At 36.8% G+C, this 26,496-nt stretch overlaps 3 protein-coding genes across 15 annotated transcripts in view; 2 read left to right on the top strand and 1 right to left on the bottom strand.

The window, feature by feature from the left end:
* Positions 1-3,885, top strand: part of LOC6039215 (flotillin-2) — a 284,003-nt gene extending 280,118 nt beyond the window's left edge. For all 13 annotated transcript variants that reach the window (XM_038266122.1, XM_038266121.1, XM_038266120.1 and 10 more), the window contains one exon: positions 22-3,885. In XM_038266122.1, coding sequence (XP_038122050.1) covers positions 22-201 — 180 coding nt within the window. In that variant the 3' untranslated portion in view covers positions 202-3,885. The remainder of the gene's footprint in view (positions 1-21) is intronic.
* A 9,713-nt stretch (positions 3,886-13,598) lies between these two features.
* On the top strand, positions 13,599-18,923 carry LOC6039217. The gene is made up of 3 exons (XM_001848806.2): positions 13,599-14,341; positions 14,406-14,489; positions 18,011-18,923. Exons 1-3 carry the CDS (start codon positions 13,965-13,967, stop codon positions 18,822-18,824), a joined length of 1,275 nt encoding a protein of 424 aa, XP_001848858.2. The 5' UTR covers positions 13,599-13,964; the 3' UTR covers positions 18,825-18,923.
* Positions 18,924-18,999: 76 nt separating this feature from the next.
* On the bottom strand, positions 19,000-26,474 carry LOC6039218 (eukaryotic translation initiation factor 4H). Its single transcript, XM_038261441.1, has 4 exons — positions 26,356-26,474; positions 21,069-21,368; positions 20,782-20,990; positions 19,000-20,726 (listed from the first exon to the last, which is right to left on the bottom strand). The coding sequence occupies exons 1-4, from the start codon at positions 26,385-26,387 to the stop codon at positions 20,248-20,250; spliced, it is 1,020 nt and encodes a 339-aa protein (XP_038117369.1). The 5' UTR covers positions 26,388-26,474; the 3' UTR covers positions 19,000-20,247.
* Positions 26,475-26,496: the final 22 nt, after the last annotated feature.

The raw sequence follows: 26,496 nt of genomic DNA, 5'->3' as shown, positions 1-26,496 counted from the left end.
CATATGATCTTTTTTTTGTAGATTGCGGCCGAGGTGGCAGCTCCGTTGGCGAAAACCGAAGAAATCGTGCTGATCGGTGGCAACGACAGCACCACGGCAGACGTGGCACGCCTCGTCGGGCAACTGCCGCCGGCCATCAACGCCCTGACCGGTGTGGATCTGTCCAAGGTTTTGGGCAAAATTCCCGGCGCAAAGGCATAATAAACAGATCAAGGTAACACACAGACACGCGCATGCAAACGAGACGAGACCCGAGGTGAGCAGGACCGCCCCCATAGCTAATCGTTCGAAATCATAACTAAATCAGAGAGGGAGAGAGTGTTTAAGGAAATTTAGCACGATCTGTGTACAGAGAGCAACGTTTTTCTTTTTTTGGGAATAGTAAAATTATTATCGACTTCGGCGTAAAAGTTAACCTCACCCTTCACACTCCAGACATTATAAGACCAACAACAGCGAGAGTTTGTGCTTTAGCGTATGGTTAAAACATAATATATTTCAGTTGAATGTTTATTAAATGTTTATGCGTCACAAACAGAACATAAAACATTATACAAAACACAAAAATTCATTCAAACTAGAAAAGCAGATTTTTGGTACTTCGTTTATTCTTCATCAATGGTTTAATTCTTAAAATATTGAGTTCAAATTTGATTTTGCATGCCGAATTTTCAAATCGTTTACAATAAAAATACAATATATGCAACGTGCAACAACAGCGAGACAAAAAAAATGGAATGTATTTTCTTCCTCACGTATTTTTTCCACACGAAACTCCTCAAAGACTTCTTGCTAAATGATGATACCGAGCGTAGTTCAGTGTTTATTTTTATTTGTTTATTTCTTTCGAGCTTTGCCAGCCATTTTTGGAAGCTTCGCATTTGCTAAAAATGTCTAGTTTGAACTGTCTTTTTTCCTTCGTATCGTTTTACATCCAATTAAGGTTTTCCTATTTAAGGATTCTCCGGTGAAAATTGTCTTTTCTTGTTTTATTGTTTTTGTTTCAAGAATCTTTTTCGTTTTAGATATTATTTAAATCTTGTCTTGTCCTAAACCTCTAAAATTTGCCTTTCTCAAATAGCAGCGATGGAAGAATTTTTTGTAGCTGGATTCCATCGAGCAATCGAGTGTTCCATTGAGCAGTTATTTTCTCTTTGGAGAGTAATCGTTGATTTTCTTACCATTCCTACTTCCAATCCTTTAAAAAAAGTTGGAACGGTAACTTCAATTCGCTGGTTTGGTTCGGTACAATTTTTTTCATGAGTGAATTGTTAGGATATCTAGATGATTCTAAAACTTTGAAGAACTCGATTTGATCAAATTTGTAAATATTGCAATCAAATCATTCGCCCAAAATTCCGCGAAGGCTGTCACTTTAAAAAAATGGAACGATGTTTTCGGTCGCAGAAATTTCAGATCTGATCAAATTGAGTTCTGCAAAATTTTAAGATCATCTAGACATCCTTACAAATCACTGGAAAAAGATTCGTCCCGATTGATTGAATAAGCTCGAGAACCAGCGAGTTGAAGTTACCGTTCCAACTTTTTTTGGGAGGCTGCGTTGGGCGTTGTAGTGTTAAGAAATTTCATCTTGCTACAGTTGAATCCCTAGTTGTCGACTTTTACTATTTCAATATATCTCTATTTCTCGATGGTCTCTCGATAAATGACTTCCGCGATGGTCCCTTGGATTATATTTCTCCCAAAAATACCCTTCTTACCTCAATGTTTTCTATTTGTCATGGCTTGCGTAGACACTGCTCTTTGTGATATGCAGCTTTAAAGGGAGTTTGCTATTCGTTTGTTCTTGTTTGCAGGACGTTGGCATGATTCTCTCATGTCACGGTGTAAAACCTAATTATCTTTTGCAAGCAGAACATAACCAAATTTTTCGGCACCCCCAGTAAACGTCAAACCTATCCCGATTTTTTAGTGAAAATGGCGTTACGAATTATGCACGCCCGAAAAGTCAAAATCGTGAAGCGGTGCCAACATTAGAAAATAAAAACGTTGCTTAAACCACCTCTATGTAGTTGGTGCCCTCCTCTCATTTATAGAGTAACTCTCTTCCCTAAATGAAGGTGTGTCTAGGAGGTCAAATTAAAAAGGTTCATTTTCCGAATGATTTTATAGCCTCTCCTCAGTGAGGAAGGCAAAAAGTATACTTTTTTCTCGGTTTTGTAATGTCGGTACCACTGCGTGATTGACATTTCGGGTGTGCACTATTCGTAACGCCATCTTCGCATAAAAATCTGAATTCAAATTGCTACCGGATCTTTTTTGGAAAAGATCCTGCAGCAATTTTGTATCGTTTGCGGAAGGTGCCGAAAAAAGGTAAACAAATCATTTCGTGCATCAGCCAATGGGAGAACTGTCATTTCTACCACTCGCATCCGTCGCTCCCGTCGCTCCATTCGACCTGGCTATGAGAGAGAATCATGGAAGCGGCCAGCAAACAAATGTCAAAAATCATTCAAAGCGCAAAGAAAAATGTCTACGAAAGCCATGAGGAATTGAAAGTATTGACAACCGGAAAAGATTTTTAATGCAAAAAGAATCCAAGGAACCGGATAAAGCTCCTTCAAGCAAAGTATCGAGGAATGAAGAGAATCGAAGTGCAGTAAATGGAGCATATTTGGGATCGAGAAGATCAACAACCAGAGAGTCATTTTATTTCATTGGGGCCAGTACGCAGCTCCAAAGGAAAGGGGTCAAAACAAAACAGCTTTGCGAACAGCAGAGCAAAGAAGAGGGATCGATTTTTTGGGGCTGTTTTCAGCTTCTCTACGTTGCTTTCGCTGATGCTGTTGCCTATTTGCAATTTTTCTTGACCGGTTTCTTACCAAGTGCGTACACTGCTTTGATATCTTGAAGCAGAGAGAAGATAAGTTTGCTCTCATTTGACTTTTTCTTTTAGTAAGTGCCGGGCCTGAGTTCTTATGATGAACATATTTCTGTTTTTGATTACTATCTTTAAATTTCTTCTTAAAATGGTAAAAGTTGAGGGGATTTTCGATTTTTTTTATACATTCATTTTGTCCAAGACATTTTTCTTTTTGTCTAGGCTTCAATGCCAAACTTGCTGCAAAAGGGTAAAGTATTATTACTAAATATTCAGTTATACCAATCATGATTGATTGAGGTATCTCGATCATTTCCATTTACCATGGTCTGCTCCGAAGTATTTTTTTCAAATAATGCGTTTGAATGGAAGCACACGTGTGTAAAACAATAAATGTGAATAATAACAAAACAATACATGCACTTTGACATCAAACGAAATATTACTGCCACTCTGGTCGATAGAAAGAGATCATACCATCGTAAAACGTTCGATTTCAGTTTTGATTTCATTCCCGCACACACTGTGTATCCTCTAAATAAATGTTTACGTCGTTGTTGTGTTTTTCGTAAAGTCTATTTGATTATATTGAATTACTAAAAGTAAAAGGTATGACTATGATCGTGAACTCACCATTAACCTACTTGCAACGTTTGTAAAGTACATTAACTTTCTTCACAAAAACTACAAATCTGTAATTAACTTTCATTCACAAAACGAAGTGACGAACAAACAAACCGGCAGCACACTCACGAACCCAGTTGTGTTCAAAACGAGAAAAAGATATATCGAGAGAATACGATCCGACAACCGTCTGCTGCTAGAACACTATACGAATCGTTCAAATTACTGACCAGTAAGAGATAGTTGAGAATGCGACATCGTGGTTCTGCACACATTTTACACACTGTAAAGCAAACTACACTTACCAACATACTTTCTTCCACACACACACACACACACACTTTTCCCTTGGACGGCTATTCTGTTGAAAATATTTCTTTTTTGTTAACATTCGTTAAGTCCAATTTCATTCTATCAAATACAAAATCATATGGCTACTCTCGAAGCCAACTTTTCCACTAATATACAAACTACACAACAACAAAAAAATGAACAAAAGTAGCGACAAAAAATAACATCTCGTAAGATAACGAATCTTCCCTTACCTAGAAAAAGATCAGATCGGAAACCATTTTAAGACCCGTGTGTCGTGTCAGTAGAGATCAAAATGGCCGAAATCCGTAGCCGCCTCAGCCCTCCGCAGTTGTACGCTTTCATCTCGAAGCAACTACCCCAAACAGAAAATAGGAACTTTAAAAACATAGAGCAAAACTAGCAAAATCGAGTGCAGCTTTGAGCGTCTTTCAAAAATAAATACAAACAATAAAACAAACATCTAAACCAGCTTATAAAACGCTAGAAATTGCTCCCCAATGCATGTTGAGAGGCGCTTTGTCGTATATAGTGCGCCTTCCTGAGCTGTTAGAGCCGAGTTGTGCCAGAAAGACTATTGCTTCTTCAAGGGGCTTGACCTGTTTATCTCGTTCTAGCAGAAGAGCAGTTCTCTAGGATTTCGGTCATTCGATTTTTTTTGTATTTTTTAATCCGACTGAAACTTTTTTGGTGCCTTCGGTATGCCCAAAGAAGCCATTTTGCATCATTAGTTTGTCCATATAATTTTCCATACAAATTTGGCAGCTGTCCATACAAAAATGATGTATGAAAATTCAAAAATCTGTATCTTTTGAAGGAATTTTTGATCGATTTGTGTCTTCGGCAAAGTTGTAGGTATGGATACGGACTACACTAGAAAAAAATAATACACGGTAAAAAAATTTGGTGATTTTATTTAACTTTTGTCACTAAAACTTGATTTACAAAAAACACTATTTTTATTTTTTTATTTTTGATATGTTTTAGAGGACATAAAATGCCAACTTTTCAGAAATTTCCAGGTTGTGCAAAAATCATTGACCGAGTTATGAATTTTTAATCAATACTGATTTTTCAAAAATCGAAATTTTGTCGTAAAATTTTCAACTTCATTTTCGATGTAAAATTAAATTTGCAATCAAAAGTACTAGTGAAATTTTGATAAAGTGCACCGTTTTCAAGTTATAGCCATATTTAAGTGACTTTTTGAAAATAGTCGCAGTTTTCATTTTAAAATTAGTGCACATGTTTGCCCAGTTTTGAAAAAATATTTGAAAAGCTGAGAAAATTCTCTATATTTTGCTTATTCGGACTTTGTTGATACGACCTTTAGTTGCTGAGATATTGCAATGCAAAGGTTTAAAAACAGGAAAATTGATGATTTCTAAGTCTCACCCAAACAACCCACCATTTTCTATCGTCAATATCATAGCAACTAATGGTCCGATTTTCAATGTTAATATATGAAACATTTGTGAAATTTTCCGATCTTTTCGAAAAAAATATTTTCAAAATTTTCAAATCAAGACTAACATTTCAAAAAGGCCAAACATTCAATATTACGCCCTTTTAAAATGTTAGTCTTGATTTGAAAATTTTGAAAATATTTTTTTCGAAAAGATCGGAAAATTTCACAATTGTTTCATATATTAACATTGAAAATCGGACCATTAGTTGCTGAGATATTGACGATAGAAAATGGTGGGTTGTTTGGGTGAAACTTAGAAAACATCAATTTTCCTGTTTTTAAACCTTTGCATTGCAATATCTCAGCAACTAAAGGTCGTATCAACAAAGTCCGAATAAGCAAAATATAGAGAATTTTCTCAGCTTTTCAAAAATATTTTTTCAAAACTGGGCAAACATGTGCACTAATTTTAAAAATAAAAACTGCGACTATTTTCAAAAAGTCACTTAAATATGGCTATAACTTGAAAACGGTGCACTTTATCAAAATTTCACTAAAGTACTTTTGATTGCAAATTTGATTTTACATCGAAAATGAAGTTGAAAATTTTACGACCAAAATTTCGATTTTTGAAAAATCAGTATTGATTAAAAATTCATAACTCGGTCAATGATTTTTGCACAACCTGGAAATTTCTGAAAAGTTGGCATTTTATGTCCTCTAAAACATATCAAAAAATAAAAAAAATTAAAAATAGTGTTTTTTTGTAAATCAAGTTTAAGTGATAAAAAGTTAAATAAAAAAATCACCAAATTTTTTTTACCGTGTATTATTTTTTTCCAGTGTAGTCCGTATCCATACCTACAACTTTGCCGAAGACACCAAATCGATCAAAAATTCCTTCAAAAGATACAGATTTTGAATTTTCATACATCATTTTTGTATGGACAGCTGCCAAATTTGTATGGAAAATTATATGGACAAACTAATGATGCAAAATGGCTTCTTTGGGCATACCGAAGGCACCAAAAAAGTTTCAGTCGGATTAAAAAATACAAAAATTAAAATTGAAGAAAAAAGACCGATTTCGTAGAGAATTGCTCAGAAGTCGATTGGAATCCTTCTTTGCTCTCTCTTTCTCAAGAGCGAAAGTTGCACGAGAGTGAAACCGAAAAGCTAAGAGAGTACAGAGAAGGGAGAGAGCGTAAAGGAAAGTACGAAAATGCGATTCTGTCGTAGAGAGGTTTCTCTCTTTGCCGACACGCTGCAATTCTGCTAGTACGTTGGATAAATGTCTTGCTTTGCGCACATTTTTGTATTTTAAAGCCTTAATTTGAGAAATAATCTTCAAATTAAAAATGACGTGTAGCGCAAGACAAAACAAAACCTTTTGTTTTGCAAATTCCAACGCAATGCGTGAGCAATAACTTTCGAGTCGCATTACAAAAAAAAAAAATTAAATCCAGCTGCAGATCAAAATTGCAACTAGCAGTAAATAGAATCCTAGTGCAAATTCACGTTGAACCGATTTCACTACAACCACACAAGAAAGAGAAAAAAGAAAAAAAAACTAAGGAAGAACAAAAACCTAGTTGCAGATACAAAAGTGTATATTTTTATACTCCTTATATATTAAATGAAAAGCTAGGTGAAGGAAATCAATATACAAAAGAAAGATATTAACAAAAAAAATCATATTTTGAAGTCGTGTAGAATTAGAATGTACTCTAACGGAAGATGGCTGCCCCTCTTCGCACAGGGGCCAGATCGCTACTCCGCTAATTCAAAACCAGATATTAGTATCAACTATACTTTCGCGTTCCTCACTCGAAAGCTTTTCTTTACCCAAACAAAAAAAGCAAACTGACTAACAATAAAATAACAACAGACCACTTAATTTCCATCCTCATCACAGATATTTAATGTGTACGATATATAAACAGAATGTTACTACATTACTAACTCACCTATGTTACGACTAACACCAACTTTTTTTCCCGTAATTTATAAGTTTGACTAAATCAGGATGGTGGATTCTAATCCCTGAAAAAGCATTTGAACAAAAGTTAACCTTTTATAATAATATATTGAAAAGCAAAAGAAAATCGCTAAAGAAAATTTATTAAAATCCCTAAAAAATATTGAAACAGCAAAAAAAAACTCGTTAAATCATAATTCAAAAAATAAATGCAAAACTCAACCCCCGTCATCACTTGAAGGCCATTTTCTTGAACACTACCGCTGTGTGAATGTGTAACTCGGTTAGTTAAAACATTAAAAACAAACTCGAACATCACTATCCTTACATGAATTCACCACGGGTTAGCTAAATAATTTCCAAATCGAAAAAAAAACAAAAAAGAACACATTTAATCAAGTAAAAGATGAATAAACAAAAAGTATTTAATTTACGATTTGTCGGAAGCAAACAGCTGAACAGAAAAAAGAGTTTAAAAAAAATGTATAAAAATCTTTTAGGAAATATATACCGAGAATGTGTATCACTCTGATGATTTAAATAAAGAAGTATGTAAGCGAAATACCTGTGTGCAGTTCAATCCATCCGAAAGCATATTAACCTTGACATGTGTATATAAAGTTAAGAAATGAATTTCCACTGAATCTGCTTTGTAAATGCAGGCCCGATACTCTTCATGCGTCATGGGGCAAATTAACTTTTTCTTAACTCTTTGAAATTTGTTTAGCATCCCAACTTCATTAGATATTTTGTTTTGTCCTTGTTCATGAGGCCATTTTGAGATTTTTTCAAAGACTCGAAAATGTTTACTTTTGTTTTTTTTGTGTGTGTTTTATTATCATTATTTTTTATTTGCTTATCTTGTTTGGCTAAACATACTTTCTGATTGTTCTAAGCGTAAATTAATAATGTAATAACAAAATCGTGTTTACAACACAGCAATTTTCCGGATTGTTTTGGGGTCCTAAACAACTCCTCAAAGTTTGTAAATGATTGGTTAAGCGTAAGCCCCACTTAGTGCAAAGCGAATAAATTTCTGATGGGAGATTTCTTTATTTCGATAGCGGTGTGCTCTCTTATACTAACCGACATTTTGGTAGTTGCGAGAAAATCGATTTTTAAACTTTGAATTACTGTTTCTGGAAAACTGTTCGACAAACAATTGTTCTAACAATTTTAAAGTATGCACCTGACATTACTTAAAGATATTGTGAGATATAAAAACTTTTGAAATGCTAGAAAAATTTTGGCAGAGAAAATACGAAAAATAATCATGCTTGCAATTGGCACAAGTGTGTTTTGGGAGTCAATTTGTATGAGTTAGCACAAACGAGATCAAAAACCACAGACCTCTGCCTTGTTACGGCGGTAAACCTATCGGCCGTAGCTCCCGGGACTCTACAGAAGACCCAGAACATTACCACACATCGGTAGACTAGTCCCTTAACCTCCCTGAGGCTATCCGTATATGATCTGAGGTAAAACCACCGACCTCTGCCTCGCTACGGTGATAGACCCATTGACCGTAACTCCCGGGACTCTACAGGAGACCCAAAACATCACCACATATCGGTAGACTAGTATCTGAACCTCCCTGAGGCTATCCGGATATGATCTGTGGTCAATAACTACAGTCAAATCGCCTACCTCATGCTTGTACGGCGTTGAACACATAGGCCTTAACTTGACGAAGTTTCGGATGACCTAGAACATCGTAAACAATGTAAATTTGGTGTAGCTGTAAAGCTGACTTCATAACGATTCCAAAACACTATAAATTTGTATAGTTTAGATGATTTTTTATAAAAATATAGCCCATGTCTCCCATATAGCAGGGTGGCCACCTCGGGAAAAAACCGGGAAAACCGGGAAAAACCCGGGATTTTTATCCACCGGGAGAAAACCGGGAAAAACTCGGGAATTCGACTGACAAACCGGGAAAATATTTTAAGTTTATTTAAATTTTGACAAAAGCCCCTCTTTAATGTATTCAATATGTTCTTTTCTCAAATAGAATATTATTCCTGTTATTCTAAATGAAGAAATCGCGAAAACTAGCATTTTTTTCCTCTACAGCAGCGGTTCTCGACCACATGTACCCCTGTGGGTACCACGAGCGTTCTCAGGGGGGCCAGAAAAAACCCCTCAAACGAAATATTTAAGAGAAAAAAAATAAATAGATTTGAAGCAAAAGCTAACAACCATATTTAAGGTGCAGTGAATTACGGGCGAATTATTTTTGACCAATCAGAAAATGTTTAAAAAAATATTTGAATGATAAACCTATAATTTGCATTCGTTAAGAAATTTTAAGAATTTAAAATAAAGTGCACCATTTTAGAGTTTTTTCTTTTTGTTTTTTCTACGAATATTTGTTTCAAATTTGTAAATTGTGCCATTTAATTTAAAACATTCAAAATATTTGCAAAAATAATCATATGTTTCATAATTTGGATATTGTTGATTTGACCTTTGTTTGCTAAAATATTAGTTGTGCATAAAATTTAAATCAGGATTTTTTTAATTTAATGATCAAGATTTGTCCTTCAAAGAAAGCAGTAAAGAATTTTCTCAACCATTCGATTTTTTAAAGCTAAAATAGAATGATTTTTTAATGAAAATAGCTACAACTTCTAAAAAATACTATTAAATAGCATGTTTAAATTTGAAATCAAAACTATTTTTGAAAATTTTTCAAATGTATATTTTGGGCAGTTTAAAAAATCTCTGTTCCAAAAAAAATTCGTCGGTCATCATAAATTTATACAAAATTATTATTATTAAATATGGAAGAAAAAAAAATAGAAAAAATAAAAAAAAAAGTCAATGAATATTTAATTAACAGAAAGAATATCTCCAAAATGCTTGGCATTTTCAGCAGATAGTTTAAAAAATACAGAAAAACATTTTATTTTGAAGCTTTACTAAGAAAACTGATTTGAAGAAATGTACATGGACGTTGAGTAAAAACAAAAAATAAAATATTACAAAAAATTAAAGAACAAGCCATAGTCTCAACATTTGAATGCAAAAAGTGTTTAAAAATGCATTTTACACTAGTTCTGTTGTTTTGCAATTATTAGCCTTCAAAAAATGTACGGAAAAAACTTTTTGCGATATTAAAGACCGAAAATTAAAAAAAAAAATCAAAAGATTATTAAATCAACCCAAACATGCTAAAAAATGATTCCAAACGCAGGGGAATGTATTTTAAATAGATTTCAGCTGATTGCACTCAATTTTCGATTGAAATTTAGATGTTCTATGAAAAAAAAATTTTTTTTTGCCCTCTGATTTTTCGGGGCAACTTTGAAGGAAGGGACAAAAACTTTAAATAAAATTTGTACCAGCCTTATGTGTTGTTGAAAAAATCGCAGCACCATTTTGTGTTTTGGGTATTTCAGACAGTTTTTCTAAATTAAAATTATTTTCGAAAATTTATTCCATCAATCAACTTACCGAAGATACTTAATCGATAAAAAAAAGTGTCAAGTTACCGTTTTTTTTATATTTGTATGGAACTTTCCTGCACTGCTGCCAAAGTGTATACATTTTTGTTTGGACTAATGATTCAAAAAGACTTTTTGGTTAAAAAGAAAGTACTCCCCAAAAAATAATAATTAATTCACAGAAATTGATAATTCTTGGAATAATCGTTCTTCTTGAATACACAAAACCTTTTTTCAAAGAAACTTTACGAGCATTTATATAAATGTTGATAAAAATGTATTTTTGCAAATCTTTTCTACAAAATTAATAAATTGTAAATGCCATTTCCTGCTTTCTAATAATAATTAATGTTATTCTAAAAAATAAAAAAGTTTTTTTTTTATTTTTAGTTTGTAAAATCTATAGAGCATGATGATGAAAAATCCCAATCATTAGAAAAATTAGAGGTTTGGATTGGAAACAGATAAAAACGGCTTCGTTTTCAACTTACTTACTTTGTACTCAAGATATTTGAAAGCTTTCTTGAGGAACTCAAACTTTGAACCAAATGTATGCGTTCCAAAAGTATGTTGATACCAACGTTAGCCTAAAAAAAACATTGTAATTTGGTTTAAAAACATTCCGGAAAATTCCTTCTGGTCTCGGGAGAAAACCGGGAAATTGAAAATCGAAATCTGGTGGCCACCCTGCCATATAGCCAAAATCCCATAAGCCCTGTACCTCGCATATGCGTCTTTCGCATACGAAACCCCCATATGAGGTGCATATGCGAGGTTTAACTGTATAGTACAAATCGAGTCTCCTACGTTTGGCGAAAACTCGAAAGGCGAAATCACAAAAGGCGAAAATTCATTAGGCGTAATGTTTCAAAAGGCGAAAACCACATAAGACGAAAACCACATTTGGCGAAAAAATACCCAAAGTACGCACCAGGTAGCCGTGTGCACCGAGGCCGCGGCCACCTGGCGCGTACTTTTGGTATTTTTTCGCCAAATGTATTTTTTACAAAGCATTTCTTCAAATATTCCCGTTCTTTTTTCACATAAGTTATTACAGATTTGTCAAAAAAATGTTAGACCAAAACAAAGCCTCTAGATTACTATTTGGCACACCAAAGTCAGATTCCCTTCAAAGAGCAAAGTGCTCACTCGAAATCCTGACCGTAGGGGTTTCAACTAGCAGCGTACTGGACTTCCATAGGTCGTGTGTTCGATGCTCATACCCGCTTGATTAAGATTCAGAATTAAAAATGCATAAACATTACACAATAAAACTACAGATCAACCAAACCACGTAAAAGCTCAAATACGAAGTCTAGAGCTTTTTTAAATGTCTACATCCAATTATCTATCCGATTATAAACATAATAAACCTACGAAAGACAATAGCTTATAGAACCATTTAAAAATACTCTACACTGAAATAAAAAAAAAAGTTCCAAATTCCTAAAATCTAGGAATTTTGACTCCTTTCCTTATTTATGAAATTGGGTTTATTAGATTACTTAATAACTGGTTCAACATTTGAAAGGGGCGGTACGACATTGCTCTTACGGCCTTTCATTACACGCGTTTAAATGGGATCAAAGGCCGTAAGAGCAATGTCGTACCGCCCCTTTCAAATGTTGCTCCAGATAAAAAAAGTAGGCAAAATTCCAAGAATTTAGGAATTTGGTATGTACTTTTTTTTATTTCGGTGTAGATGTTTAAACAAACAATCCATCCACGAACGAGCAGGATGAATTGTTTGTTTACACTTCGTACTTGATTGTCTGAGAGAAAGGAAGAATCCTAATCAAATAATACTTTTTCGCCATTTGAGCCATTTCGCCTTTTGTGCTATTTCGCCTACACAGAAAAAAATCAATTCTCGTAATCGTGAATTAAGTTCACGAATGTGAGAACCACGAAGGAATTTATTCATGAGTATGGTGCATTTGCACTATAAACGTGAATATATTCCTTCGTGGTTCTGGCATTCGTGAATTTAATTCACGATTTCGAGAATTGATTTTTTTCAGTGTAGCGTGGTAGGTCTACTTTTTCGCCTTTTATATTTTCGCCTTTCGAGATCTCGCCTATTGAGTTATCGCCCTTTGTGGCAATCCCGTACAAATCATAGTTGAAAGGTACTCCAAATCTCTATTAGGTTATAAGAATGTATGAGATGTAGGTGTAAGGGCAGTGCGTGTTCGTCGGGAACATAAACTTTGAAAAATATTTGCAACGACCTAATAAAAAAATCACTTTAATGTAGTAAAAGGACTATTTCACATTTAACATTCGAAATGGGTCCCAGGGTCACAAAAATACTTTGATCACCTCTGAAATAAAGGCTTTTTAATCCTTCTACAAATTTTGAAACCCCTAATCGAAAAAAAAGTATAACCTTTGGGAAAAATGTACAAAGATTCTTTAATTTTTTGTAAATTTTTGCCAGTAGCATAACTGCTCTTCGCATTCCCATAACTGCAATAATGTATAAAGCATTTTGTGACTAAGCGTGACATTAGATTTTTTTTTCTTCTTTAGAAAAGGGTATTTCAGATTATCTAAACAGCAAATATAAACTGATTGTTTCATCAAATTAAAAAAAAAAAAATGAAAACCGCACAATACTAACGTCCACCCCCTATCAGGGAAGCATAACCCCAAGAGCCACGACTGTGTGCGTTTCTTTCATTGCGTTGGTAGCGTAATTTCGTGTGACGTGTAGCGAAATAGCGTTGCTGTTTGTAAGCACAGAGTGGGCTTGTATTTAGCCGGCTGGGATGCATACCACCATCCATTCAAGCCCACTTCTACATCGCAAAACATAAACCGTAATAGGGGGCGTTTTGAGATGTTTTTCGTTGGTTATTTTTAATCAAACAAAAATTTCATCTTTCAGCTGTATCTTATGGGTGTGTTTTTGAACACCATGCGTCTCCATATTTTTTTTTCAATTTCAAGAGTTCATTGGACGCCCCATGTAACGGTTTCTAATTCTTTCTCGACCTAAACTAAGTGTTTCCTCCCAAACATTTCTCAATTCAAGCTACCGAAGCCGGCTTGAGTCGCCGATGCTTGTAGTTAGATTCACTAATTGTGTGCCGTTGTCCCGATAGACTTGACTTTGCTGCTACTGCTACACGCCAGAGGAATATTGTTTTAAGATATATACGGTCAAATATTGACCGATAACGCAGATAAGGCCATAAAAATAGCCTCTTTGGCAAAACTTTATCAGTGTCCCCAGCAACCTGCCGCCAGCAAGATCTCAAACTCCACAGACAACCCCGGATTGTCCACCAAATTGGTAGCTCAAGCTGATAGCAGTCGCACATCGAAATTATCTCAAAGTGTCACAAAATGTCGACCATGCAGCTTGAGGATGTTTCGCCCAAGTTCAACGAGGCCGTCCTGAATGGCATCATCAAGGATTACGGCGGTAACAAGTGCACGTCCTGGCGGTTCGCCGATGGTCAATTCGGTAAGGGAGACTCGTACCTAAGTGAGGTGTTCCGCATCGAAGTCGAGGACGAAACGAGTCGCCAAGCGGAGGGTGATACGGCCCTCAAGGTCAATCTGGTGGTCAAGTGCATTCCGAAGAATGTGGCTCGCCGGAAAACGTTCCGGTCAGCGGATTTCTTCCGCAACGAAATAAACTTTTACAACGTGGTCATGAGTGAGTTCTACAAGTTCCAAAAGGAGAAGCAGCCGAAGAATCCGTTCAACGATATTAGCAAGTAAGACGGTGCCTTAGACTGAGTGAACAATTGAATAATAGCATATAATCCCGTTCTATTCTAGGTGTGTGGCTGCATTCTCGGATGGAGTGAACGATTTTGTCGCGTTGGAAGATTTGAAGCAATTTGGCTACGGTTCGGCGTCGAGGTAAGTGTGAAACTTTATTGGACCACGTGACACTCTAAACTGATAGAACAAATCGTATTATTAGTGTTTAAGTAGCATTATCTGGAAGGTGACATGAATATGCTATTAATGTATGAAAAGTAAACTTTTACACAGACATGAGTCTTATCAGTTTGTTAAAGCAAAGATAAAAAAAATACCGACTCAAGATATGATTTCTTACAACTTTATTAGACTAAATCTGGCATAAAAATAGGAGATTTTAAAAAGATGCTTTGACGTGGGATTACACTAGCCAACAAAAATTAACAACAAAAAACTTGATAGGAAGCACAAACTTTGGGGTCCCCAGAAACACTTGTTCCTTTATTTTTTCGAAAACTTTGAGGCAGGGCTAATCACACCGTCTTTTCAGGCTGAATGTACTAACTCAACGTGACAAAAACAGAGCTCCGCTAACCACCGCGCCACCGGGTCCTCTCCAAGGTTTTTATGGAGAATAAGGGCTAAATTTAAAAAAAAAATAAATCAAATTAAAATACTAAAAATAAAACAAGAAAAACATAAAACAAGAGAAGTAAAGTTTTTCGTAGAACAAAAGTAGCTAAAAATGGCCTCCTAAACACGGGAAAAATATAAAATTTCGAATAAAAAATGTAGGCAGTAGAGGGTTCATAAGGTTTTATGATTTTCAAATGGTATTTAAAAAAAACTCAGTTAAAATGCCTTCCTCACAACAACATAGTTTTGGTTTTGGTAAAATAAAAATGATCAAGCTACAAATGATAGGGTTAGCAGATATTCAATTTTATAGTATCATTTGAAAGACCTTTTAACTATCCAACAAACAATGGATCACATCATTGATCCGGATATTACTTTTATCGAAATATCTGTGATCCGAGTCCAGAAAGTGTAATTCATAAATTAATTGTTCATAACTTTTGATAGGGTTATCAGATCTTCGATGTTCGATCTCGTGTGAAAGGTCTTTTATTTATCTTACAAACAATGGGTCGCATGATGGATCCGAACACTATTTTCATTGAAATATGTGAAATCCGTCCTCCAAAAAGTGTTTAAATAACACTTAAGTGTTAATAACTTTTGATAGGGTTATCAGATCTTCGATGTCTTAGGCTCATTTGAAAGGTCAATTATCTAACTAACGACGGGTCGCATGAAGGATCGCGTGATGCATGCGAAATATCTGAGATCCGGCCTCCAAAAAGTGTTTAAATAACACTTAAGTGCTAATAACTTATGATAGGGTTATCGGATCTTCGATGTTTTGGGCTCGTTGGGAAGGTCTTTCAAATCCCTTTGTATAACATGACGGATTTTCTTACAAAAACCACCCTTTTTCCAACCTCAAAATGTTTTTTTAGCATAACTTTTGAAGTTCTTAACTAAACCTGCTGATTTTAAATAGAGACTTATGGAACCCCAAGACGGATCGAATCAGACCAAAAAGGTCAAAATCCGTGAAGTCAATCCGGAGATAATCGAGTGACAATTTTTTGTCCACACACCTATAGGTACACACATCCACACAGACATTTGCTCAGAACACGATTCTGAGTCGATAGGTATACGTGAAGGTGGGTCTACGAGGTCGAATTAAGAAGTTCATTTTCGATAGATTTTATAGCCTTTCCTCAGTAAGGTGAGGAAGGCAAAACTTAAAAAAAATCTCAGCAATTTCTTGATGAAACATAACTCTCTTTGAAGCATTGGAAAGCTTAGTAATTTCCCTATAAGACACTTTCGGAAGAAGCGATAACTATTTTCCCTGAAAAGGAAACACGGTTGCACTGCCGTTCTGCGCATAACTGTCCCATGTTCAACAAAGTGCAACTCTCGAGTTTTATTTGAAAAGGTCCTAAAAACATATGAAACACAATAGCTTATAGGTCCTTCAAAAAAAAACTCTAGAACTGAGAAAAACGCGATCGAAATTTTTCGACCGATTTATGTGCTTCTACGCATAATTATCCCATGAGTCCCTGTTCGCCCTAAGAGAACAATACTTGGCGGAACAATTATGTGTAGAAGTACAACGATGGGACAAACAGACTTGGAGTAGATTTCAATGAGTTTCAGAACAAAGTACTAGATTTTATAGGTTTTTTTCTTTCTAAAAGTATACGTCAAACTAAACTTAAAAATGCTAAAAAGTCAAAACCGTCAAAAATGACATGGGACAATTATGCGTAGAACGGCAGTACAGTGCACATTTAGGGTGACAAGAAAAATTGAAAATATGGAAAATCTCAAGAGATACCTCCTGGTTCTATTCTTTAGGCAATTACAAGTAACTGTGCCAATTTTGAGCCGAATCTGTTCAGGTTAAGGGGTCGCTTTTTATCGTTGGAGTTTATATGGGGAAAATCGCGAAAATGTATGGGAAAAAAAACATCGCTTCAGGATTTTTCCTGCATGTGGCGCTGGTCTATCCCAAAATTGTCCAAGTGTGAGATTCTTGTAGGAAATTCCATTCCCTACAACTTTGTCGAAGGGAGCAAGAAGATCCGAGATCGGAAAATTTCACGAATGTTTCATACTTTAACATTGAAAATCGGACCATTAGTTGCTGAGATATCGACATTAAAAAATGATGGGTTGTTTGGGTGAGACTTAGAAAACATCAATTTTCCTGTTTTTAAACCTTTGCATGGCAATGTCTCGGCAACTAAGGGTTGTATCAACAATGTTCAAAAGTGCAAAATAAAGAGAATTTTCTCAGCTTTTCAAAAATATTTTTTTTTTCAAAGGTGAACAAACATGTGCACTAGTTTAAAAAAATTAAAAACTTCGACTATTTTTAAAAAAGTCACCTAAAAATGGATTTAACTTGAACACGGTGCACTTTATCAAAATTTCACTTAGGTACTTTTTGATTGCAAATTTGATTTTACATCGAAAAATGAAGTTGAAAAATTTTTGCGACCAATTTTTCGATTTTTTGAAAAAATCAGTATTGATTCAAAAATTCATAACTCGGTCAAAGATTTTTGCACAACCTGGAAATTTCTGAAAAGTTGGCATTTGATGTCCTTTAAAACATATCAAAAAATAAAAAAAAATAAAAATAGTGTTTTTTTGCAAATCAAGTTTTAGTGACAAAAAGTTAAATAAAAAATCACCAATTTTTTTTTACCTTGTATCATTTTTTCCAGTGTAGTCCATATCCATACCTACAACTTTGCCGAAGACACCAAATCGATCAAAAAATTCCTTCAAAAGATACAGATTTTTGAATTTTCATACATCATTTATGTATGGACAGCTGCCAAATTTGTATGGAAAATTATATGGACAAACTAATGATGCAAAATGGCTTCTTTGGGCATACCGAAGGCACCAAAAAAGTTTCAGTCGGATTAAAAAATACAAAAAAAAATCGAATGACCGAAATCTGAGAGAACCGCTCGAGTGTTAAGATTCAAAATACATTTTTCTAATATAAACTTCATTCTGCACTATGATTTGAAATATTTGGTGCTACAAATTACAACTCTGTTTTACATTTGTTTCCACAGACAGGACGGTGTGGCCCTGGCCGAGTGCATTCTATGCATGCAAAACATCGGTCGTTTCCACGCCATGTCCCTAGCGATGAAGGACCAACGGCCCGAAACATTCCATTTTCTGGTGAAGAACATCGAGGAGACCTACTACGCCAGCGGGTACAAGTCCTGGTACAGCAACTTCCAGAAAATTCAAGTCGGTATCGCCAAGGACGCCGTCGGTCAGGTTTACGGTGGAACCGAGCTGGAAGCGAAGGTGCACAAGTTCTTCGATTGCGATCTGTACGAAAAAATGTGCTATTTGACGCACACGCGCAATCAAAACTCCGTAATCAACCACGGGGACTGCTGGATGCCCAACTTTTTGTTCCGGTATGATGCCAACGGTACTCCTACGTCGGCCAAGATGATCGACTTTCAGCTGGCGCGGTATTCCTCCCCAGCGCTGGACATTTCATTCTTCATTTACTCGTGCACCACCCAGGAACTGCGGGAGGCTCACTATGAAGAGTTGCTGAAGGCGTACCACCAGAGTCTGTCGGACATGCTGACCGATCTGGGTTCCGACCCGGAGGAGCTGTTCCCGTTTGCGGATTTGCAGAAGGAACTGCACGAATTTGCCCGGTTCGGGTGCGGAATGGGCATCGAGTCGATTCCGTTTTCGCTGCTGGACGAGAGCGAAGTGTCCGACCTGGACCAGATTCAGGGCGAGGAGGCCGTTCCGATCGATCAGGTGTGGCTGCTGAAAAATATCAAAACTCAAGAGGGACGACGCCGGCTGGCCGATATGTTTAAGCACGCAGATTCGTGCGGATATTTGGACTAGGGAAAAGTATACTGGGAATTCTTTTTTAACTTAGATTGACGAATTTATGCAGATTGCATCGGTTAAAAAATATATTAATCTTTCAATAGTTGAGAAAAATCATACTTTTTAATTGATTCCGAAAATTGCCAGTCTAGAGTGTTGCATGTTTATCGGCGAGAAAGAAAAGAGAAAGTTTTTATTTTCCAAGTATCAGTTGTATCATCATTTTATTCATCCATTTTCAGCTTTTTCATTCATCTCGTAATTATTTCAACAACACTTAAACATAAGAGTGTATAATATGCCTTACTATTTTTTACATGTCTGCCTTTAAATTTAGTTCTCCCGAAAGCAAAAGAAAAAAAAACGTGGTTCAACCGATCAAAAAACGAATCGCGCACACATGCAAGACAATAAGGAGTGTGTGTGTTTGTGTGTGTGTGTGTGTGTGTGTGTGTGTGTTTGTGTGTGAGGTCGGGTGTTTTTCCCTGCGGCAAATGAAATCAAACGTAAGAAAAAGTATTTAAAAAAAAAACGTTGTGGAAAACTCACAATCCGCCCCACGGCGGTTGGTGTCCGCAGAATAAAACCGAAAATAAAGTCACTTTCTACTGCGTTAAGCTATCAGCGTCAGCGCGTGAGTGTGTTTATTGGTGTGTTTGTGTAAAATTATGCTTATTTGCGTGGAAATTCTAGGAACGCGGAAGGTTTTCTACAAAACGCCCGGTTCGTACGCCATTGATTTAATTAATTATTAACTCTCACGTATTCTCTTAATTAAAAGCACTGCATTCCTCAATTATCTTGATAAAACAGAAGACGGCCAACGCAAACTTGAGAGCTTAGGAAAACATAGAATGCAAAGCAAAGATCTCGACTCGTCTGTTATTATTTAATGTGTGTGTGATTTACTAGCTCAAAAGGTATTTCTTGTTACTTTAGTTTTTCTTTGTCCTTAGAGTAAGTTTTCAGTTTCAGCTTTCTTCTCATTTTTAATCAGTAATCTTTTTAGGGTTTGAAATATATCAATGTGCTATAGTAATTAATATATTTTTACTGCTTTTCCATAATTATTTGCATTATAATTACATAGTATTTTGTATTTCATTCCTTCTTTTTGCATTTTTTAATTTTCTTTAATATTAGTATTAAATCGTAGAAAAAAAGCGTAAAACTCAAAATATAAATTAAACACATACTTTGTTTACGTTAGGTTGCATCGTTTCATTTTCTTTCTTTATGTGTGTGTTTGTTTATGCATGTATTTTCATGTATGGGTACGTAAGCTTCACATTACAATCTTGCTGGTTGTTTTTTTTCTTTCCTATTTTCTTGCTTTTTATAGTAAAAACTGTTTACTTTCGCTCTCGTTTGACAAAAGAAATAATAAAAAGGAGTTGAACGTTAACGTTATCGTAAACTAAAGAAGAAGAAAAAAGCTTTAGTTCGGCCCGTTCTTATCGTCGCCGGCGCCCGACGAGGAAGTCGACGTTTTACGTGCAGAAACTTCCGGGTCTGCCCCGTCGGGACCCACTTTTTCCTCGCGTGGCTTGGCAGCGCCGAAAATGGCAGCCGCTTGCTTAGTTTCTGCCAGCGCATTCAACGGAGCGGCCACGGTACGTGGCTTCAAGTTCAACCTGGGTCTACCGGCGTCCCGTTCCGCCAGACTAAGCCCCGGCGCCGCCGAATGCTGCGGTTGATCTTTTCTTCTATCGTTGTCACGATTATCTCTACGTCCGGCGCCAGCACCACCTCCACCGCCTCCGCCTCCGAATCGACTGTAGCGATCTCCTCCGTCGCGGCTATAATTGTCCCCTCTGTCGTTTCCGCCGGGACCATCACGGCTCCAGTCATCCCGACCACCCCCTTCGCGTCCTTCCTCGTTGAAGTTGCCGTATCTGCCGCGGTTTGGTCCACGGTCTAAAACAAACACATATTTTTAAACTTAATCCATATTGTAACTTGACCAACTCACCATTAAAATTATTAGCACGTCCGCGGTTCCTATCGAAGTCGTCTCTTCCGTAATTGTCGTTACCGTAGCCTCTGTCGCCACCCTGTCTATTGTTCTGTCCACCTCCAGCGCCGGGGCCTCCCTTATTGTTGAAGCCACCGCCGCCACCACGGTTCGGCATGCCACCTCCACCTCCACCCTGAGGACCTCCCCGCTTGGTGAAGCCACCGCTAAAACAGACAAAACAAAAAAAAAAACATTCACATAACAAAAACAACAACATAAACCAACAACCCCAAAACGCTCACCGATCGTTCTTCTTCTGCTCGGCGATGTCGATCCGGAGGGCGGCCGTGCTGTCGTTCAGCACAATCAGCCCGTCCAGGTCGAGCGCCTCCTTCAGCTCGTCCAGCGTGCTGAACTCGACGTAGCAGAAGCCCTTGAAGACATCCGTTTCCTTGTCCTTGACCAGGCGAATGTTTTTCACCGTAAAGTCCTTGAATATCCTGTTGAGGTCGCCCTGGACGACGCCCTGGGGCAGGTTGCCGACGTACGCGATGTACGGCGGCTCCGTCGGCAGCGGTCTGCGAGCCCGCTCACCACCATATCTGGAATGAGACGACGAAGGACGTGTTAATATTTGTTTCGTGCGCTGGCTGTCCTTAAACATTCAACATTGCCAACATAGTTTTACTCTCGAAACAATTCATTGGTTTTAAAATATTGTTGAAATCCCGCGAATCTGGAGCAAAATGTCACTTCCCGTACACCATGGGAAAGTCAAGTTCCTAAAAGGCAAAAAATTGCCCACCGAAAAAGCGCTTCCCTAACACGGATGTGAACTTCAGGTACCTTCATAGTGCCTCTCAATGAACTAAAAGCATGTTTTAATCAACTTAAATGCATATTTGTTCAATCATTAATATAAATATAACTGTTTTGTCCATAAAGTTCCAAAATTCCTGAATTCGTAAGAATTGACAATGCAACAAAACTAGAGGTGGGCAAAACCGCTCTTTGTTAGGAACCGCTAATTTTCATTCGGCTCATTCGCTCTTTTTTCAAAATTTTGATAAAAAGGTTATTTTTAGTATGATATGGTTTTCAAAGTTTTTTCACATTGGACTTTTTCAAAATAATTTGATCTCTAAGTCAAGATTTCTACTCGAATCAAATCGTTGAAATTATTGAATGGCATCCAAACTTAAATCTACGATTTTCAAGACATCGCTATCAATTTTAAAATTGCGTTTATTTTTGCCAAAATTGAACTAATGCATTTTACTTGGAGAAAATATTTTGTGAGCTCTTTTCTGCATTCTGGTATAATCAATAAAGTCTATAAATGCTTTGGATTAATCGGACAAGAGAATTTAATTTAATTCCTTAAGTAGATGTTTGGTAATATTTGACAAGTTAAGCAATTTTAAGTGCTCAAATTTGAATTTGTATAATACATTTATGTACGATTAGTTGTAAAATGATATTTTTTTTTCATTTTGTTTAGAAAATCATTTTCTTTTGGAATTGTGTTTGGTAGCAATGATATTTTGGGATATTTTTTGTAAGCATTTAAATTTTAATTTCAAATTGCACTGAACTCTCAAAAATACATTTTATGCTAATTTCTTTTTAAATTTTTTTTTGTTTTATTATAGAGACTTTACACCATTGTGCATTCATCTCTTCAAGGTGGATAGTGGAAAAGGAAAGGTTACAGAGTTTTAAATCACTTGTCTGGCTATATTTCAATAATTATTACCATGCCTTTTTTCTAAATATTTCTGTCTATGTTTCAAATATTTAGCGGAAAATTTTGATCTTAAATTATCAAGTTTTTCAATTTTATCTTCGTCCTCTTCCTCCAGGGATTTAGCAGTTATCTCATAACACTTATTCCTATAATATTTTGCTTTTATGACATCTTCGTCTTCTTCATCTGTTGTTTCTTCTTCAGCCATCTCTCTTCGTTTTGTTGTCAATTTGTCATCCGCGTCCAAATATGCTTGTAAGCGCTTCCGGGTTTTGCGAGTGTGCTTAGAAAGCACGGTCTCGAATCCATCGTCGTCTTCTTCGTCAATTTCACTTGTTTCCATTGCATTTTGTTCTGGTTTACTGTTGTTGCTTTTACTGCTGCTGCTGCTGCTACTTGGCTCAGGTTCAATTGGTGGTGTACTGCTTTTTTGGTTCACCTTTTTAGTTGAATCCGCACATTTTTTGTTCTTTGCTTTGAGTTTGCAAAGCGTTTTTTTGCCTATAATCGTCACTGTTGCAGCAGCATTATTTACAGTGATTGATTTCGGTGTTGGCTGTTTCAGCAACATCCGCAGGGTCCGAACTCCATTTGGGATTCCTGGGAAGAAGTTAATCCAGCGGTCGTTGGTGATGGTCAAAATTTCGCCGTATTTACTCATCACTTTTACTACGTCGTCATTGCTTATGCCTAGAGGTAGGTCAAGCATACGAACTTCCATAGCGTTGTTGTCCAGGTAAATCGGGATTTTGCAACCCTGATATACCAGAGGATTGTCGATGATGGACGAAGCCACTGCTGAGTCGGCGAACTGCAACACGGCTATTCTTCTTCTATTGCATAATTGCAATGCTCGCAAGTTTTCTTGGTTTACTTGAAGGTCTGCGAGGAATTTTTTTACAAGCTTCAGGCTTGGTTGGGTTTGGAGTTGACAAAAATCCAGAACCACACTGTTTTTATCTACGGTGCACATTTTAAAAAAAGCGGCGACGCGCACACAAACTGCGGACTGGCGTTGATAATGCGACTTGTAAGGTCGGCGGTTACTTTACAACTGTTTTTTTTTAATTCAATAAAATATATTTATAACAATTTTAAAAATCATTCCATTTTGGATCGGTTCTTTCAAAAGACCGAAGTTAAAAAGGAACCGCTGTTCTTTTTTTGTGAGCCATGGTTCATTCGCTCTTTTCAGGTAACCGGCTCTTTGAGCGGCTCGCTCTTTTTTTGCCCACCTCTAATTAATGTTATAAATTATATTGTCTTATTATAAAACACAAATTTAACATTTTCTGGATATAAAATTAAATGTCTTTTTATGAGCAAGTGTAAACAAATCCATTTTTTGTTTTGGCAAACTATTTAACTAATTGATATGGAATACATTAGTATTTAAATATTAATGTTTACATTGCCGTCACGTTTTCTTCGATCTTTTTTTGTGCAAAAATGTATTTAAAAATCAAAATCGTTTTTACGTTGTTTTTAGTTTAGTTCTGTACAATAATTGATCAAATATTGCTTAAAAAAGTGATAACTTGTGAAAAACAGATGAGGTTTTTGGAACGATTTTTCTGCCAATATTTGAAAATTCGGCTATTATGCCAAATCAAGTATTCCGAGAAAAACGCGTTTTAGTGTTTGTCACAAAATCTCCGTCAAGGCAATTTCCCATAAGAGTGGCATTAGGTTTTACGCCGACTCAATTTGGAGGTTAGAAGGAGTGCACTATTTACATGGACTTAGCACAGTTCGATGCGGTCGTCGATTTTGTTCGGGGAAATTCGTCGACAATCGAACGAAGACCATGTAAAAAGTGCACACGAGCTGTCAAATGACGTCACGGTGTAAAACCTAATATTAGCCGTTTGGTTTTTCGCATCGGCAGCTAAGTCTAAACACTATTTCAGTGAAATTCAAGTTCCAGGAGATGCGTTGGAACATCCTCTACAGGCTGGTGCTAATATCTCGTTTTTGCCAAAAGTGGATATTAGCCGTTTTTTCAATGGTGGGCAGTTTTGGAAATATGAGTAATAAATCTATTAGGCCGATGCAAATATTTAAAATAGTTTTTGTCCCTCGGCCCTGGCCGAGGTCAAGGGGGGGGGGCAAAAAAATAAAAAAATATAAAAATTTAAATAACAAGCCATAGTCTTCACATTTAAATGAAAAAAGTGTTTTAAAATGCATTTTACACTAGTTCAGTTGTTTTGCAATCATTAGTATTCAAAAAATCTAAGATCTGACAAAAACAAAAATTGTATCGAAAAAAAAGATTTTGCATCGAAAATTTTCAAAAAATCTTAAGATTTTTTAATAAACCTAAACATGCTAAAAATGATTTTGAACGCAGGAGAATGTATTTTAATTTGATTTCAGTTGGTTGCAATTGAATTTTCATTCAAATTTTGAAGTTTATTGTAAAAATATTTTTTTTGCCCCCTGATTTTTCGGACCAGTTTTGAAGGGGGGGTGACAAAAACTTTTAAAAATATTTGTACCAGCCTTACAGAAAATTGAGAATGACTCTTTCGTTATTGTTTCGAGCCCTGAACTGAACAGTGTTTTTAAATGTTTGCTGTTACTCCGTGGAACCTTCCACCCCAGGATTCGAACTGAAGACCTTCGAAAAGCGATTCCAACCGCCAACCAGCGACTCCACCGGCAGGCTTGGTTTGGTGTGTGGTTTGTACTTATAGCAGGGAGACGACTCCTACACCTGGAATGACCGTACAACAACTGAAGCCGGGACCGACCCATGCGATGGAAGGCGTTTTGACACATTTCTCTTTTCAAGAAATTTCCAGTTTTTGCGTTTTGGGTATTTTTGAACCGCCTTGAGTCAGGGGTATTAAAAACACCCAAAAAGCAAAAACTAAAAAATTTGGTTTATTGGACTTTTTCAACAAAAAAACTCCAGATATTGTCTAATTTTTGCAGACTCAAGCACTACTACATTCAATGATTTTCATAATTATTTTTTCTTCACTGATTATTTTAACTTTTCTTATTAACCTTTTTACCATGGCAAGGAATCAGATTGCAATGCAATACAACATTTGCATCAATTAAGGGACGCACTTTCATTGATAAAATTGAAAAAAATTCCACTCTCATCGACCACTCAGGCAGCGATGAAGCCTCAACGGGATGTGGATGATTAGAGAAAACTTTTTTTTTCCTTCGTTCATTCGCTCGTTGCTTCAATGAAATCCAACACCACACACTAGCAGCAGCAGCAGGCGGGGTGGGCAGTTTTGGCAGCCGCCAGCGCACAGGTGTGGAACTGCAGATGTATGGGTGCGGGAAAAACCGGGGTGGAGGTGGCGGCCACCTCGTCAATTTCATGAACATCGCCCATCGTAGAAAATCAAACGGTGAGGGTCAAAAACGCGTGTGTGGATAAACAAATCATTATGCAAGAGGATTATCCGGCGCGACCGGTCCAAGAGGTGGCCACAGGCGCTAGCGGAATTATTTTTAGCCCCCGGTTTATTTTTTCCCCTCGATCTTGTTTGTAACGGTGTTGCTTATTTTGGGACCAATGCCGTAATTTTCGCCGACAGCAGCAGCACCAGTCAGTCAGTCAGGGAGCTCACATCACCACACCACCACCACAGGGAGGAAAAAAAAGGACCATCCTCCTCGGCAGACACTTCCGAAATCCGCACACATTCGACCACGAGCTCGGCACACGGCAAAAGCACTTTTTCGCGACCGGTTCCGGCCGGCGATGGCACTTTTTGGGCTCCGACGAAAGCCCCCGGCGGGGCGCACATTTTGACGGGACTTTTACGCGGCGCGAGTGAGAATAAATCGTGCAAAAATGTAATGAAATTTACCTATTATTATCATGTCCACCTCTGCCTGCCATATTTGCTTTTGAAGCGCACCACACGTCGGGTTGTCGCGAGTGTGGCAAAAGTCCGCGAGCGATTCGCCCCGCGATCGAGTTGCGAGCCGGCTGCGGGCGAGGGGGGTTG

The sequence above is a fragment of the Culex quinquefasciatus genome, chromosome 3 (assembly GCF_015732765.1).
Source record: "Culex quinquefasciatus strain JHB chromosome 3, VPISU_Cqui_1.0_pri_paternal, whole genome shotgun sequence".
Classification (NCBI taxonomy): domain Eukaryota; kingdom Metazoa; phylum Arthropoda; class Insecta; order Diptera; family Culicidae; genus Culex; species Culex quinquefasciatus.
This window is presented reverse-complemented; position numbering and strand designations above follow the sequence as displayed.